Source organism: Rhipicephalus microplus, chromosome 5, assembly GCF_043290135.1.
Source record: "Rhipicephalus microplus isolate Deutch F79 chromosome 5, USDA_Rmic, whole genome shotgun sequence".
NCBI classification, from domain to species: Eukaryota; Metazoa; Arthropoda; class Arachnida; order Ixodida; family Ixodidae; genus Rhipicephalus; species Rhipicephalus microplus.
The window spans coordinates 115,537,310-115,555,963 of NC_134704.1; the positions used below are offsets into that span (position 1 = coordinate 115,537,310).

The 18,654-nt window shown below is 45.0% G+C and overlaps 1 protein-coding gene across 7 annotated transcripts in view; it reads right to left on the reverse strand.

Annotated features, from left to right (window-relative positions):
* The window catches only part of LOC119187295 (uncharacterized), a 108,250-nt gene that overhangs the window by 38,377 nt on the left and 51,219 nt on the right, over positions 1-18,654 (reverse strand). For 5 of the 7 annotated variants that reach the window (XM_075895852.1, XM_075895849.1, XM_075895853.1 and 2 more), the window contains 5 exons: positions 17,619-17,687; positions 14,536-14,726; positions 10,060-10,155; positions 8,482-8,614; positions 2,958-3,211 (listed from right to left, as the gene is read on the reverse strand). In XM_075895852.1, the coding sequence (XP_075751967.1) occupies positions 2,958-3,211; positions 8,482-8,614; positions 10,060-10,155; positions 14,536-14,726; positions 17,619-17,687 (743 nt within the window). The remainder of the gene's footprint in view (positions 1-2,957; positions 3,212-8,481; positions 8,615-10,059; positions 10,156-14,535; positions 14,727-17,618; positions 17,688-18,654) is intronic. The other 2 variants (XM_075895854.1, XM_075895850.1) reach the window with 1 other exon arrangement.

Genomic DNA, 18,654 nt, shown 5'->3' on the forward strand with positions numbered 1-18,654 from the left:
GGCTAATTGCATAGCTCGCACTTGGAGCAGTTCTATCGTAACGGGCCGCTGTGCCGCTCGCTGCTCAAGCACATACTCGCTGAGCAGTTCTTCAATTTGTGGAAACAGACCCTGCAGTGGTCCACTGGAGGCTTTGCGTGAAGCTTTGCAGTCGACAATCTTCTGCTTTTGTTTCCGCCAGTCCCCCACGCACGTTTCGGGAACTCTGAACGACCGCGATGCGGCCCGATTTCCGTCCGTTTCTGCACACGCGATGACGTTTCTTTTAAAAGCGGCATCGTAGTGCACTCGAGTTTTTGGACTCGGCCCTTCCATGCCGTCGATGCTAATGCACTACAAGATGACGAACTCCTCAGCACAGGTACGAAGTGCTGCACATGGGAAACACATAGGCAGAAATGGCCGACACGCCATGCCGACGCACGAAGGGGGCGGCCATTTTGGAAATGTCGATGGCAATAGAATGACCGTATTCATTTTTTTTTTTCCTACTCGATTCCAACGCGCATGCGATTTATGAACTCGCTTAATTGGGAAAAAAGGTGCGCGTCAGGTTCGAGTAATTACGGTAGTTCTAAAAAAATCATAAGAGTTTCTTTTCTAGAATTTTGCTTGATGCTTTATGGTCCCTCAAAACAATGAGAATTATTTTAAAAGATAGAATAGCCCAAAAATTTAGTTCAAGAATAAAAAAATAAACATCTTTGGAGGTTATGTCACAAAAAATTTGACCCTCACAGAGTTAAACTTCTATTGCAAAATGCGCAGTTGCTTTCCTTTTCAGTTGTGCGTATGCTTGCTATAGTGCAGCTGAAAAAAAAAAAAAAACGCTGTTCTATGTATTCCTCTGGCAGCAAGGCCTGCAAACTCCACTACTCGAAAACACAGTCTTTCATATCGGCAGCATGTTACAGGAAGCTTATCAAACACACCTAAAGGTACCAGGATATTCCGTTTAACAAGAGTTCCATTTACCGAGCGACAAACAAGCGTGTAGAATTCAAGTACGAGACCAATTATACCAGAGGCAGTTTCATTTAATAAGCAGCAGTTCCATTCAACAGATTTCCCGTTTACTGAAAGCCTTCTGTAGTTTGTTATACAGACGATTCCGTTATAGTGGAGGTTAAACTGTTCCACAGTGCCCATCACAGTCTATAATTACCGTAAAAACCCGCGTATAGTTCGAGGTGTAACTGGGGGATAGCAAACACGAGAAAAAACATTTTCACGCGAATATTGTTAGAGGAAAACAGAAAAAATGCATTTATTTACACACTTGCATGCGCACGCACGCACGCGCACAATTAGTCGTCGTCTTTGTCTGACACACCGTCTTTCGAATCTCCCTTGTTCGAAATGTCCTCCCACAGCACCTCATCCTCCGTGCCATCAAGCGCGTTTGAGATGGAGCACTTCTTGAAGGCACGACAAACGAGCGCCTCGGGAATGCGGGCCCACACCTCGGCGATCCACGAGCAGAGCAGAGCTGGCGAGGCCCGTTTCAGCCGTCCGGCAGGGGTCACTTCTGGCTCTCCGGCCCTCATCCACTCCATATACAGGCGCCTGATGTGGCCCTTAAACGGTTTATTAAGGCACACATCAAGTGGCTGTAGCTGGGATGTCATCCCGCCCGGGATGACGACGAGCTCGGTGCGGGAGTCGCGCAGCAGTCGCTTCACGGAGTCCGCCAGGTGACACCGAAACTCGTCGAGCACAAGCATCGATGGGAGCCCCAGCAGTGCTCCGGGCCGTCGACACCACACAGACTTGATCCAGTCCAACACTAATGACTCGTCCATCCACCCCTTGTCCTGGCAGCGGACGACAACATTTTTTGGGAACGTCTTCCCCTTCGGCAGCGTCTTTCGTTTAAACACCACGTAGGGTGGCAGCTTGCGCCCGTCTGCCGTGCAGGACAGCATTACAGTTACCTGCATTTTCTCGTTTCCAGTTGATCGCACGGTAACTTGCCTGGAGCCTTTTTGATGCACCGTTAGAGCCGAGGGCATATCCAGGTACACGGGCGTCTGGTCAGCATTGCCGATCTGGCCCAGCTGAAACGGGACTGCCTTTCGCAAAGAAATCACGTGCTTCTGAAAGGCGACAAGCAGCTCTTCGTAGCTTTCTGGCAGCTTCTGCGAGACCGAAGTACGCCGACGTAGGGAGAACCCAGCGCGGCGCAGGAAGCGAGACACCCAATGCTTGCTTGCCTTGAAGTCCGCAGGCGGAATGCCTTTGTCTCGAGCGATCTCCCTTGCCTTTGCCTGCAGCAGCTCGATGTGCACAGCGAGTTGTGCAGCTCGTTGCTCCCGAACAAAGTCCGTCGGTTCTCGTTCCACGTCTGGAAATTCTCCATTTTTCGGTCCCCGGAAACTTTTTCTCTTGCCGCAGCATGCAAAAAGGGCTTCCTTCTGCTTCCGCCAACCGCGAATGCTCCGCTCATTCGCGCCGAACTGCCGCTCCGCGGCACAGTTGCCGATGGTTTCGGCAGCAGAAATAACTTTCAGCGAGTACTGCCTGCGTGGTCCCGACATGGCTTAAAATCACGTAAAATCGTGGCCGTCGTGATGTGCGCCAAGTGATTGCAATGACCACTGTTGCTCGCCTGATGCACGCCTGTACCCGTAGCGAGTACTGCCTGCGCGGTCCCGACATGGCTTAAAATCGCGTAAAATCGTGGCCGTCGTGATGTGCGCCAAGTGATTGCAATGACCACTGTTGCTCGCCCGTAGGTCTCTAGGACTAACGCCGCTCACGCTACCACGCCACCTAACGTAGAAGTGCGCAGACACCTGATAATGATGATAGCACCAACCAATGCCGAAACCAAAACTGAATTCGGGCCGAAACTTTTTTTGGGATCCGCATATAGTACGGGGCTGAAATTTCGCACCCTAAATTTTAGAAAAAAACCCCGGGCTATACGCGGGTTTTTACGGTACTAGTATGCTCACCTGTGCTTGCCGGAGAATCAGCTGTTGAGACAGGTGACACTATGTGTGCACCGTAACACCTGGCCATCTCCTCGTGGATGATGCGCCTGTAGGCTGCCAAGTCCGGGCTCGGGAAAAGCGGCACTGCCGGTGCTCGAGCACTGGGGATTTCTGTGGCGCCCCCCGTGTCCTCGCCATAGTCAGACTCGTCTGATTCATCATCTTTGTCGTTCGATTCATCACTTTTGTCACTTTCAGGCTCCTGTTCTAATCTCCTGCAACGAGAAAAACAAAAGTGTGGACTGCAAACTGAAACTTGAAGAAGACTCTTGCACACCAATGTACACCACACCACAAATAAGGATGGATTTCTGCCACCATTCAGTTATTACTTGTGGTTTTACGCCAACGAACCACGATACTGTGATGTAAAACGAGATGAAACATAACTATTTGCTAGTGTATTTACACAGATCGATCCAGAAGGAGAACAGCAAGCACAGCAGACAGGCCACTCCTTTTAAGTAGTCTTCTGAACACAGAATATGTCCGACCCAGAGTGTCAGAATGGTTTAGGTGGAGCGACGGCGAATTGTAACGAGAAATTCGAGACCTCCTTCCCTTTCCCAAATGGCTGTGTGCGTAACATTGGTCGTTTCAAAGCATCGATGAATGCCTGTTACAAGCCCCACTGTTAAGTGCCCCTAGGCCATAATTACTTTGTGAATCAGCGGAGGGCCCCCTACGTGTCCGTAGGGCAACACACGAACCTACCCAGCTATTCACTTTGTTGATGATTCTGCTGCTGATTATGGTTAAATATGTCCGAGGACCTTATAATGGGTGGCCTTTTAGAGCACCCACTTTTTGCTAAATTCACATATTTTGATGCCTGGCGAGACTGTATGCTTCTGCCACGCAATATATGAAGCGTAAGCTCTATGAAGCGTAAGCACTGATATAGTGCTTTTTTTTTCCCCGAGGCTATTCTGACAAATATTGCGACTCTGTGGTAGAACACCTGCTTGCCATGCAGACAGCATCGCTCGCCACTTGGACCCTGAAATATTTATTTTATTTGCATCTTATTCTTTCGGTCACGGATAAAGTGATTTTTCACTCTCAACAAATGACTCCGATGTCCTGATTTCTGCAAAATGAGCTCTCCAAAGTTATCACATTAAAACTGGCTTCTACTTCTTGGCACATGTCCTACAATTAAACAGCAGGTGCTTCCCACTCACCTCCTAGTGAGCTAGAATGCTCTATTAAATGCTTAATAGATAACCCGGTCTGCCACACATAGGTCGTTCGGCCACACACCACTCCCATTCTGCAGGGAAGAGTGGAGTGTTTTATGCAAAGAAAGAGCTTGATCATTTTTAGGCACGAAGCTCTTTAGCACGGCACTTCAACGTCACCACCAAGCGAAGCTCTTAAGACCAGGCAAGCGTGCCAAGCTAAACAGCTGCTGCGCGGGCGCGGCGGCAGATGGCGCGTGCACTCACTTATTCAATGGTTCCCGCCACCATGCGCAGCAGACACTCTCTTTACGTGAACTTCAGTGCTCTAATGCCATTGTACACGAAAAAAGCGCAAGTCTGCAGGGCACTTCCCCGAAATCGCACAAAAAAAGCCTTTGTCATCGGGCTCATCGTCTGTATAACGAAGACCTGTGCAAACGTGCGCGGATTGTGACACGCTTGTTTCAGAAAAAAGAGATGCAGGCCATTATCCAAGAATGCAGGCACACCAAGCACGTCAACATACTGTAGAATAACAAAATGGGCCACAGCACCTCAACATCGGTGCTGACTGCAGTTACGAACGAGACTTTATCGAGTGCACTTCTGGACACAGTGGCCGCGTACACGATAGACTTCGATTCAAGAACAATCTGTCTCGCATCGATGATTCCTTGCAATGAGACAAAACAGGAACTGAACAAGCAGTCCAAGTGTTCAAAAAAACATTTCCCAGTGCCGACGACCACGCCGCGTTTGAATTGCACGGGACGTGCAAGAGATCACATGCTCGGCGACGTGCCGGCTTTTGGAGTAACAAACGGATTCTGCTACTCGCCAAAACCGCAATAATTGCCAAGGCTGAATCTCATCGAGGAAAGGCTACTCTCGCACTGGACCTCTCTTGTGCACATGCGATCCCTTTCATGTACACCGTCGAATGTCCCCGCCGCATCACCGCTCGCCACCTTACCATTTTCTAGAAAGCCAGCAGAGAGAGCGGCAGGCACATAGTCGTTTGAGTCCTATTTCTAAGAAGCTATTTGTACACTGAACACCTGCTGGTTTTAAAAGTACACAGGGGGCCTTCACGGAGCATTCTGTCAACACGAGGTCATGACTTATTGAGCACGTGCACTGTTACAGGAGGCAAGTTGGTGTAATTTCAATAGATCAGTCTGTTACAGATGAGTTCTGCGGAAACCCGCAAGTTGGCGGAGGGATTAAAAAGGGGAAAAAGACAATCACCCATTTGCAGCATGAAGCTATAAGAAAATCCGTAAGGATTTGTCAGAAAGAAAAGCTTCTTAGTTCTTAAAAAATTCGTCCTGGTGCGAGATTCGCACTCGGGACCAACACCTTTACGGGGCGGTCGCTCTTCCAGGAAGCTAGCAATTGGCACCGTGAGAGCGAATTCATCGACAACTCGAAGCATATGGACACAAGGATTTCCTTGTGGCTTCCTGCTACAAACACGTAATTGTCTTCTCTTGCTTTCCAAATCGATCTGTGTTCATCCTGTCCACTTATGCTCTGACGTCCTGTCCCAGCCACAATAAAGCAGTTTATCTTTACAGAATAATGTCTTAACTACACCTTTTCTCTCAAATGTTGAACAAAGTGTGTGTGTGTGTGTACGCGTGCTAACCATTTGGATTTTAGAATGTTTGCAACTGCACTCTCAAATCCCCTCAAGCTCTCGAAATACTTCATAGCATGCAAAGGCATTGCACACTCATTTCGTAACTAGTCATTTTCTCGGCTGTCACAGAAAAAAACTTCCCTAACCAATTAAAACTTACCAACGCACGCAATATTCATACAACACACACACATTATATATATATGTGTATGTATGTATATATATACATATATACATAAAATATTATATATACATATGTATATATACATAAAATATTATATATAGGTATATAAATTTTTTCACCCATTTTTCTTTATATTTACATTAAAATTTGGTCTAATATCTTCCCCTATACTTTCCTTGGCATTATTGTCTGTTATATCTCATTAATATTGTGTAAAACACTGAAAAACGAGCCCTTAAGTATACACTTCTTTCCTATATATATATATATATATATATATATATATATATATATATATATATAACTTCGGTTGCCGCAAGGTTATAAATATGAAAGTAGATGCGCTTTCACATAACAACTGTTTATTGCGCCGACGTTTCGACGGGAACCCCGTCTTTTTCAAGGCATAATGCTATTTACACATGTTCCGTGTCTTCTTATAGCCTGTCGAGACAGGAGGGAAGGGGTCAAAAGAAAAGTAAAAAATGGGGGAAAAACAAAGAAAAGAGAGAGAGAGAAAAAAAAGAGAAGAAGAAACAGCGAAACGGGAGGACAAACATTAAATAAAATATAGAAAATCTAGGAGAAGAAGCAAGACCGACACGGCGTAATTAGAAAGGGGCCGCATCTCAACAGAGTAGGGCAGAGGTAGATGAGCAATGTCATCATTATCAACAATACCTCCCCGCACCCTCTCTTTCCCAAGTGGGCATTGAGCCGCCGTTCCTGTATTTCACCTTTCCGTGTAGTCCGCTGGCTGCTCGTTCCTCTTTGAAGTTTAGGACAACTTAATGGAGAGGGCTTAAGTGCTTCGAGTGCGTGCTTATGGCGTCGGGAGGAATGAAAAAGCCGGTGATTGAGGCACCGCCATCTATATTCATTATATGCAATGGCTCCTTGTCAGTGAAGGAACAGAATGTGTGTTAAAAATTAAAGAAGGGAAAAAAAAAAGAACAGGGGGGGGGGGGGGGGGGGACTGTAGGACATCCGGGACAGTCACCACACAGTTGCGGCTCACTGGGAAGACATGCGCGCATGTATGAAAAAGTCAACGAAAGCACCTAGCTGTCAGCTCCTTGTCAGTTAAGGAATAGAATGTGCATTAAAACTTAAAGAAGAAAAAGAAAAAAAAGAAAAAAAGGGGGGGGGGGGGGGCGTACGACATCCGGGACCACTTATCTGTGCGTTGCGGCTGTGCTTAATGAGGCAAATCATTTCTGTGTTGTCAGATGCATAGGCCAAAAGCTTTGTTAGCGGGTAATATTATTGTCGTAATGAAACCGGACTGATTAGAAAGAAGCGTTTGCGTCTTTTAGCGGTCGTAACGCTGACAGAGTGCCTGGGTGTTCATTTATTCCAGATTTTATCGTGTTAAATTTGTAGATAAAATAAGATTCCCGTTGTTCCCGTTCTCTGATTGTTCGAAAGTTGTTTTCTAGTAGTGTAACCCTGATGTCATCAAAGCTGTGGTCTTTTAATGTGCAGTGTTTTGAAAGTGGAAGGCCTGGCAGAGATCGTACATGTGGCCGATGGTTGTTGAATCTAATTCTAAACGGAGTGTCTGTCTGGCCCACGTATTGCTTGTTACATACCCCACATTCCAGGAGGTATATGACGTTGTCTGAGTCACAGTCTAGTGCACCTCTTATCCTGTGCTTAAAATCAGAGTGGGTGCTTTTCGCCACTGTCGTTGTCTGCATGTGTTTGCATACCTTGCATCTGCTTTTTCCGCAAGGGTGACACCCAATTTGAGGTTTCACACCTATCTTTGAATTTATTAAATGATCCTTTATATTTTTTGGCCGTCTGTATACAACACAAGGAAAGGTTCGAATTACAAAAAATGCGGGTACAATGAGTACTATAGGTGGTGCTAGCAGGCGGCACGGTGGGGCTGGAGCTTTTCCAGTGGTGCAGCTGTTATCCAGTCTCGGTGTCTTGTGGCGAAAGCTATTGACCCAAGGGCATTATGACTAGACTGCTTCAGTAGTTTCATTCCTAGGTTCAGAGGTTCAGAGGTTCAAAGGTTCAGAGCCAATCACAGTTTTTTACACTTTTGCAATAGTGCTGAACATTACCGAGATTATCCGCAGTCATGGCAGAAAACTAACAACAGACTGTTGAGATGTGGCCCCTTTCTAATTACGCCGTGTCGGTCTTGCTTCTTCTCCTAGATTTTCTATATTTTATTTAATAATTGTCCTCCCGTTTCGCTGTTTCTTCTTCTCTTTTTTTTCTCTCTCTCTTTTCTTTGTTTTTTCCCCCCTTTTTTTACTTTTCTTTTGACCCCTTCCCTCCTGTCTCCAGGCTATAAGAAGACACGGAACATGTGTAAATAGCATTATGCCTTGAAAAAGACGGGGTTCCCGTCGAAACCTCGGCACAATAAACAGTTGTTATGTGAAAGCGCATCTACTTTCATATTTATATATATATATAATCATTGGATGCCAAAGCAAAAGATTTTAGACATACTCCGTAAGGTGTTGCGGCAACGATTCCGGTAGAACAAGAGGAGACACATTCCTTGTTGCACGCTTCCGCCTCATGTTCACATTGACGGGAAGTGTGAACACCTCAGGGCTGCCACTCAGTTCAGGTGTGCCAGCTGCAAGTGAATATAGTATAATAGTATAACCTAGTTAAGTAACTACTATATTTTTCTTGCATATAAACAACACATCTAATGAAAACCCGCCAATAAAAAAAAAACGTTTCACTACAAGGGTGAAGCAATGAATGCGGTCGCAACAAATCATGACGTTATAAGAATTAAGACATGGCAGTGAACTTATTTTGAATCGATTGTTTTATTTCCACAAAGCAATCGTTTAAGGGAATACGGCTGCACCAGGGCACAAAGAAGTTTTTTGTGGTGCGTCATCTCAACATGAAGTACATAAATGGCAGGAGTACAGCATGTAAAAGGGTATACTAGCCTCTTGCTACGCCCGCCGAAAAGGTGTGTGCACAACAGCGCTTTTAACTGCGCTCTTACAATCAAAGTTGCTAACTGCTGCTGAAGCAAAGCAACACTGCCTGCTAGGAATGAAACTACTGAAGCAGTCTAGTCATAATGCCCTCGGGTCAATAGCTTTCGCCACAAGACACTGAGACTGGATAACAGCTGCACCACTGGAAAAGCTCCAGCCCCACCGTGCCGCCTGCTAGCACCACCTATAGTGCTCATTGTACCCGCATTTTTTGTAATTCGAAATAATGTGCATTAAATTTATTCAAAATTCGTAGGCTATACCAAGAGTTTGAGGGTGTGGAGGAAAAACCCGACGTGAAAACAGCTCAATTAGGGGGGAGGGGGGTACTGACTTTATGGTGTTGAACATGATGTGGTTGAAGAAAATGCTGTGTAGGTCATCTGACTTCCCTTCACAGTGGCTCTCTCCTTTGTTAATACTCTTGTACCCAAATTAAAAACCTCGTTCGAAAGGTTCAGAGCCAATTACAGTTTTTTACACTTTTGCAATAGTGCTGAACATTACCGAGATTATCCGCAGTCATGGCAGAAAACTAACTACAGACCTGCACATGATGCATGCCTATACATTTATTTCCATGAGAGATAACTATAGCGACATGAATAAAAGCACTAAGATGCCCTTAATTTTTATGACTGCCTGTGAAACGCCATAATATGAAAAATTATACACTCCTTGCGAGGTTCCCATTTCGGACCAATTGCTCTCATGGTTGTGCCAGAGTAAAACCACACAAGTCAAACCAGGAGTCAGTCAGCTTCATGTTCCCAGTCCAAAACTATTTTTTGGCGGAGTTACACAGGAGACATCAGAGCAGTACTGTTTTGAAGGACGTCTTGATCGCACAGGACAGTTTTATCACTCTCAAGTACTGGCATTATCGAGACTAACACTTGCACCTCGCCCTTATTTCTTGTGGCTTTTTTTTTTATTATCAAGAACTTTGTGTCCCAAAAACAAATTTAATCGCCTGGCCGTGCTCATGCCTTAATTTGGAACAGCCAGAAACAACAGCACATGAAAAACTGACACTACGAGGTCCTCACAGAGTACTCACTGTAATGTGCTGGCGTGTCGGGGATCGGGAAGGCCACCGTTTTCTTGACGTCGATCGTAGCGCTTACCGGAGAATCGAGCTCTGAAGAGCTGTCATCTGAATGGAGGGATGAAAACCACACAAAAGTCTCGTTTCATACCCAGTTATGGATAGTCTTTCATAAAGACTGCCTTAAAGGCTTAGCAATATGGCTCTGTCACCAATTGAAAGTCGATAGAGGTCAACTACACTCAAAACTCGAACACTGGCATTATGAAGTATCAGTTATGACGAAATAAATTAAGAGTAAACTTGGTATATAAAGAGTGTAAGGAATGCACCTTTATAACGAATTTTTATATATCACAAACTTATTTTTTGTGCAGCATGACACTTTGTTGTAGTAAGGTTTGAGTACATAATTAACGGGCTCTGCAGAGCTGAAGTCAATAATTGAACTGCTTAACAAACATTGATGAAAATTGAAGAGATAGATTACCTCTGAATTTTAACAACCTAGCATTATTAGAAAAAAAAAACAGCTGTTATAGTGATTGGTCAGGTATATCAGCTTAGGAGAACTGTCATTTGAAAAATAATAAAATATACAACTTTTTTTATAACTATGTCCATTTCAAGCAATTTGTAGTACAGGCTAAGGAGAGTCACACGCCTCTTATGACATTTTTGTAAAGGTGTAATCCAAAGAGTGAAGATTTTTGTTCCTTGTTACTGGATGTCAGACATCTAAGTTTTTCAATGTGTTTGAAAATACTTTGTGATCAGAAAAGTACCCTACCTTGATCCTGTAAAAATTGTCTAGAACCGAACCTTGTATGTATGCAGCTATTGGCAAAACAATTAGGAAATCATAGTTTTCCTAACATACTTTGAACTGAGAAGAAAGAGTTTGATTTTTTATTTTTTTGATAATCGACAAAGAATGTTGTAAAATCATCGAAGTGACCTGCTGCGTAGTTAGGGCTGCTGCTCTGTGACAATCACATCCAATCATCTTCAATTTTTCAAAGCTTTCGAGGTGCGAATGTTACTCACTAGAAGTGTTGGTCACAAAAGAGATTCCCCGCTAATTGCAATGAACTCTATGGAGTTCATTGCAATTACCGTAATTACTCGAATCTAACGCACATCTTTTTTCCGGTTAAGCGAGTTCATAAATCGCATGCGCGTTAGAATCGAGTACCAACAAAAAAATTGCGATCAATCTATTGCCATCGGCAAATCCAAAATGGCCGCCCCCTACGTGCGTTGGCATGGCGCGTTGGCCATTTCTGCCTATGTGTTCCCCATGTGCGGCACTTCATACGTGTGCTGAGGAGTTCATCGTCTAGTAGTGCATTAGCATCGACGGCGTGGAAGGGCCAACTACAAAAACTCGAGTGCACCACGATGCCGCTTTTAAAAGAGAAGTCATCGCATGTGCAGAAACGGACGGAAATCGGGCCGCGTCCCGATCATTCGGAGTTCCCGAAACGTGCATGCGGGACCGGCGGAAACAAAAGCAGAAGATTGTCAACAGCAAAGCTTCACGCAAAGGCTTCAGTGGACCACAGCAGGGTCGGTTTCCGCAAATTGAAGAGCTGCTCGGCGAGTATGTGCTTGAGCAGCGAGCGGCACAGCGGCCCGTGACGACAGAACTGCTCCAAGTGCGGGCTATGCAATTAGTCTTAGAAAAAGGTCTAATGTGGAGCCAGTTTAAAGCGAGCAGGTGCTGGCTAACTAACTTTATGAAGGGGAAAGGCTTTTCCCTCCGAAGGGGAACATGCATATGCGAAAAGTTTTGCGGAGGAGTATGATGAAAAGCTTCACAGTTTTCAGAGGTTCGTCCTAAACTTGCGGCGCAACAACGGCTACCTTCTAGGGCAAATCGGTAATGCCGATCAGACGCCTCTTTACTTCGACATGCCTGGCATCACAAACGTCGAGAAGAAGGGGGCGAAGCAAGTTCGCGTGCTGACATCGGTCCACGGTAAAACTACAGTGACGGCAATGCTCTGTTACACGTCAGATGTGCACAAGCTTCGCCCGTACCTCATATTTAAATGGAAGACGCTCCCGAAAGGAGTCGTTTTTTCGAGTGGTGTGATCGTGCGGGCCAGCGAGAAAATTGGGTGCGCGTTGCAATCGATGTCTTACGTTTTTTTTTTTTTTTTCGTGGTGGAAATCGGGTGCGCGTTACAATCGAGGGCGCGGTAGAATCGAGTAAATGCGGTATATGAGCCAAGTAGCACACAAAAGCACCATGAACTACTCAGAATTGGCATTAAAGCAGCGGTGGGTAATCACTTGATACGTTCCCAACCACTCGAGGTTCATTACCAATGAGCAAGTGACTCTTCCGTTAGCGAGGCTAAATTTCTGTCCTTTTAATTTGATTGTCCTCTGGCTCAACACCAACAGAAAGTGTCCCATAAATTAAAATCACTGGAAACAAGTTTTCCAACACAGACACATTCACTTAAAGGAGCACTGACATCAATTTTCAAGATTCAAATGTGCCCATCATTCGATCACTTGGTATGCACAGGTCTTCTTGGCCAATTTTGAATGGCGTCCGTCACGTAGAAGTTATTTTGCTTCGACGTCAAACAGCGTCGAAAAGCTAAGGAGAAGAAACGAAAAATAGGCTGCCTTGTGACATAGACACTACTGCTACGTGTTCGGTGCGATACGTTCCACAAATACCACCCTGAGTAACAATACGCTAGTAATGATGACGTCGACGATCTCCGAGTGTGTTTGGAGCAGACTCCCAGCCATATTCTCCCTAGTCGCTATCCTTGCTATGTTGAAGCATGCGTGCGATTCATCGTGTCACATTGACTGATTTGCATTGTGCTCCACTGCGTGTGAGTACGATCATTCAGAGCGACAATACGTGCCAGAATGTCAGGGAACCACTGCGTAGTAAGAACCTGAGTCGAGGCGCAGAAAAAGCGGAAAGTGCGTGGCGTTCCATGCCTTTCCTAGACACAAACTCCAACGCAGCCAGTGGGTTGACTTTATATGCGCCGTTAAACAGAGGGGCTGGACGCCTGTGAAGAACAGCCGCGTTTGCTCCCTTCACTTTGTGGCTAGTTGCTACAGGGTAAATCCTGTGCTGGTGAACCAGTTCGGTTTCACTGGCAGTATGAGGCCTTTTCTCCAACCGAAGCTATTTTTACCGTGTGCCCTGCTGTAGCTGAAAGCAGCCATTCACTCTCCAAACATCCACGATATGAGGTGTGTAGTTGATGTTCCTGAGCTCCGACAGAACGGCCGAGACTGATAAATACATAGCATTTAACGCGGAGCTTGTCAAGCAAGGATCGTCGCAAATCACGGCGATACCCAATTTCAGGTCGCTGTCATCATCACTTGCGATGTTGACCGCGAGGATGACGATGTTGGCGACAGAGGCATGTCTAAGCATTCAGTGACACTGCTGGACCGACTGTACGTGCGCTCCTAGCAGACGAAACGCCAGTGTGACGTCCCCATTTTTTGTGAAAGCGGCATCAGCTGTGCAGCGGCCTCGACGTGGCTGCGAGGTAGCGCTGCCAGCACTACAATTTGGCGGGTTTTCCACCGATTTTGAACCACGTTCGATAGTGAATATATTATTATTACAGATACTCATTCATCACTCAGATGCGTTTTAGGTCGCGAATCGCTACTAGGGGGTCGATAGCTACTCGTTGACGCAAAAATCTTGACATGAGTAAATTTGATGTGGGTGCTTAAACTAAAAACAAACAATGACTTCATTTAAATTGACAAACTGCACTCTAAGAACTGTGTTGCCTTAAGTTTGACTGTCATAAGTTCATTATTATTATTAGCAGTGAAAATTAAGCTTGTAGTGCCATTTTTAAAATTTCACACACATTGTGGCGTCTTCACCCGCATTTTCTTTTCGCAGATTTTCTCGCATAACAGGCCTCATGTCGCGGCAAGAGTAGTGTTTTCAGGACAGCAAAACTGTGCTTTACTAATACGTGAAAAAACAGTTTGTTCTTTCATGTTCTTTTAACAATCGGCATCTTGCCCACTTTGCAGCTATGACTTTGTAAGAGACCTCCACGCCAACATCTCGAGGAAAAATTATTTTTTTATTGTCTTCTGCCGCACAAACAACCAAGCATGCTCAGCATCGTTAATGCACCACCAATCCAAAACAACTCAAATCTAAAAGCGATTTTTTTTTTTTCAGAAAGTCTCTAAATTTTATCCCCCATCCTCCCTTAAAGCACACTCAAGTTACAGAAGGCTATTGCTACCTTGATTTTTCCGTTAATTTGACACTGTCTAAAACTCGATATGTAGCACTCGAACTTGAATTTTTCGTCACCCCAAGATTGGCCCTCACCAGACCACTCAGAGCTTCAATGGTCATCAGAAATATGCTTAAAGCTTTGCAAACACATTTTTCTGAGAATTTTTGGCAGTTTTTGTGCTTCTTAGGCATTGACATCGAAGTATGAAGCAAGTACTTACCATATCGCATGGCAAGACCTTTGCTGGGATTCCTGTGTATGGTGCAGTCCTTGAAAGGGCTGCGGAACTGCTCAAAGTCGGGAGTCTTGAAGTCCGGCACTACAGATGGGGGCAACGGGCTGTAGAAGCAGCCACTTGAAAGGCTCGTGTCACTGCCTTTACGGTCGGTTGGAGGCAGGCTGCTCTTTGACCTGAAGGTTCACAGTAGCAGTGACAAGCAAAGAGGTGAGGAAGTTCATATCATTAAGAAGCAAAACTAAATTCTGAGGCCTCCTACAGAAAACCCATTGTACGGTAAAACTGTGGTGGTAGGAACAGTGCTTGTACAAATTTTGGGGTGATGGGAATTTCTCTTTGGTCCGGCAGAGGTTTACTAGCCCACAATGTATTCTAGGATGGTTGTGTACCGATTGTCGCCCAGGGGCGTTTGATATGAACCTCCGCTACGAAATACGTATGACATGGAGCTACTCCTGCTGTCACAGAATGCGCAACTAGCATGCACGGATGCGGAAACCCAAGTGCGGGCTAGAGTGCCACACCGCCAGTTCGTCAGAATATATCTTCAGTCACGGAGTGTCCTATTATACTATAGGTGACTCTGGCACTAGCGTGCATGGGAGATGTAACACACGGCGCTTTAGCCAGAGTTTAAATGATGGGTACTCCACGAATTTGTCTAATCTAATTTCTCTCGGCACAATTTGGCTCCATGTGGCCTCAATCCACTTTGCCGCAAAAAATTTAGCAAAGGTCAAGCTGTTGCGCTACACCTTTCCGACTTTTCAGGCTCACCAATTCAAATCTGTTCAAGAAGCCCACAAGGGTCCCTTCATTTCTTTTTTTTCATTCAAAACAAAACCAAAACCCCAATAAACAAATCCACAAGTGGGTTCGAATCCCGCAAGCAAGAAGCCTAGGGAATCCGTGTAGTACCCATCATTACCATGGGGGTTGAACAATCGCAGTGCCAGAGTTCTCTCTCGTCCATTTCAGTAAACTATGCCTTCAATGACATGTCGTAGCCTCCAAGATTGCATGCACTAATTTTGAAAGCCTTAATGCACTTTCGTATGCCTTCATGTATAGATTACAGATAACATTGACGACGCGATCTTTTTTTTTTACACATCAAGAAATGCTGTGCTGTCGATGTGGCAGCCACATGCGGATAACAATGGGGTCCGTGTCCTCGAGCATTGAGACATGCTATGAATGGTGGACGAGGACTGAAAGATGAAGAAGACTGTCTCTGCAAAAGAGCTAGGCCTCGGAACGTCAACATGCACGACTGTTGGGGACACGCAGACCTGAAAACTCTCCCATGGTGCTCGCATTGCCCTAAATCTCCCAAAAAAAAACATCAACACCACCGCGGTAAGAAAATACTGTTCAGCCCCTTTATGAGGGACGTGCAATGGACAGCAATTCTCGTCTTTTACACGAGGTGCCTTTACACGCAGGGTACCATGCATTTCCCTGCCTAAAAACTTCACTGGAAAGTATTCAAAGCAGTTCGCGGCGTTGTGGCCCCAAGACGCAGTAATAGAAATGTATGCCATTTTTTTTTTTGATGCTCATATTCTATATTGTCTGGTGATACGAAGTTCACATGATGCGAATATTTTTGGTGACACCGTAACATTCGTATCGCCAATGTTTTACTGTATGACACCCAGGCACAGCTAATGCACACTAAAACTGAGCTGTGCATCTACACAGTTGCTACACCAAGGATAAATCCCCAGCTTGAACAGCTGAAGTTCGCCTCACCAAACGTGTAGCCCAATCCTAGCTCACGCGAATAAGGATCACTTGAGAGTGGTCACTAGCATTACTGTGCCATCACAAGCACGTGGTAACCTGTGATGCCATTTGAAAAAAAACTATTCCGAAGCATAGCATAGCAGGACATCTCGGATCACTGTTCGCTATTCTTGGTTCTTCAATACACACCTAAATTTAAACGCATGGCTGTTTTCGCATTTAACTTCGACTGCAGTGCAGATTCCGTGGCCCGAAATCGGACCCATGCATTCATGCTTAGCGTTAAAAGCTGCCATGGCAAGAAATGACATGATGGCATGACTATGCTACGTGCTGGGCTTGTTGGCAATTACTGCAATGCCGCAGGGGTTTCGGATCTGACAGAGGATGAAGCATTGTGTGTATGACTGCCTGAAGAGTCTTTGGCTCTACGCTTGATATAGCGTTGATCTGTACCACACAAATGAGCAAAATATTCACACATTTGAAGACCAGATAATTCTATCAACTTGAGTACTCGTCAAGGCACAATGTGCATAAATCCATAAACTTACGTACTCATCAAGGCACACTGTGTAGCTCATTGAAGAAAGGATTTTGCCACAGCTTCAGTGAAAAAAGTTTGAAGTGAAAGGCTTTTATATAGGCTTACAAGAAAGGTACTTCGAAGCACTGGCGCAGCCATATGTTGGAAATCAAGCCACTGCCACCACTAATGGGCACATTTTGCTTTACAGTAAAGCCTTATATGCATTGAGAGCAAGTTTGTGCTCAGAAGGAAAAACTAATTAAAGCATTTTGAAGTAGACAAGGAACCACTGGCAACTGCCATCGACTAGAATGCACACCCACGCTTACAAAATGTGAATATAGCATAACTATACAAATGTCCTGCGTCTTCCACCGCCATGGCTCGCCCTCCTGCAGAGCAATGGCGTCATTGGTATTCCAAGTGTTGTTTTGTCAAACAGTGCCCCAAGAAAACGTCAAACAATAAAACAAAAACACTCTAGTGCCGTACGATTTCCATGAGACTTGATCCCCTTCAGACGACAATTATGATAGACTGAAAATGTGTCTCAACTAGATACACTCAACTTCAATGCACTATATCGCATTTTAGTAGAGGAAACGAGGTAACCTGCTGTTATGTGTGCATTTGTGTAATTAATCATTGTTAGCATATCATTGTATATCTAATTATAAAACAATTAGCTATCATTTCATTGCTATAGCTATAGCTATAGCAATTGCAATTAGCTATAATTTCATTGCTGCACAAGAAGAACTAAACTTTAGACTCAAAATATACAGACGCCCAGTTTGCTTTGCAGCTGTGTACATTGGTCCCGGAATGAGGCATGTCAAACGTCGGCACAGCGATCCTGTTCGACAACACGCAGAAGAATGACTTTTAACTAGCTGTCCATAACAAAGCCTGTGCAAATGCACACACTAAGTTTCAGGCAGTTTGAAGAAACACGTGGTTTGATTGATTGATTGATGTGTGGCGCTTTATGGCGCAAGGGCCAATTGATGGCCAAAGAGCGCCATTTCAATGAGTAGAGATGTGGACAATGATAAGTTGCGTGGCTGTATAGGGGTCTTGAAATTCCTCGCGATAATGCGGGTAAAAACATAAGTATTAAAATCATGACAGTGGCGTAATATGCATAGTAAAAAAGAGTGACAAAGATTTTGATAATAAAAACGAGTAAAAATATTTGGCACTAGCACAAGTGCCTCATCAGCGCCCTTGTGTCCAAGGGCTGCAAGGCAAGTGCTTTGTTGTGTAGCCATTGCAGCGAAAACCTCTCTTAAGAGGTCGCGCTACGCATTGCCTGGGCATATGACATGACAAAAGTGAACATCTTTTAAAAAAGCTAGCCGCGATTTATGAGCGAACAGTGCTTCCCTACCAACGAATATTGCAGGGAGTAAAGGTATATGTTGTCGGTAGGGCAATGAAAAGTGTTGTTTTCTTAGAGTGTCTAGTTGTTTGCACTGGATTAAAATGTGAAGAACTGTTAGTGCTTCATTACATCTGTCACACAATGATGGATCGCCACCGGACAAAAGATGCGAGTGTGTCATGTATGTGTGTCCTATCCTGAGCCTCGTTAGTATTACCTCTGTGCGAGATCTTGATACTGGCGGCCAATGGCCAAGGTGTGGCTTAATAACATGCAGTTTGTTTTGTGTGTATCGATCCCACTTGCTTTGCCAGTAGTTCCTGAGCTTTCGTTTGAGAAACGGCTTAAGATCAAGGGCTGGGATCGATATGGGTGTAGTGGCAGCGCTTTCGTGGACGGATGCAGCAAGCTGATCCGCCATCATGTTGCCTTGGATCTT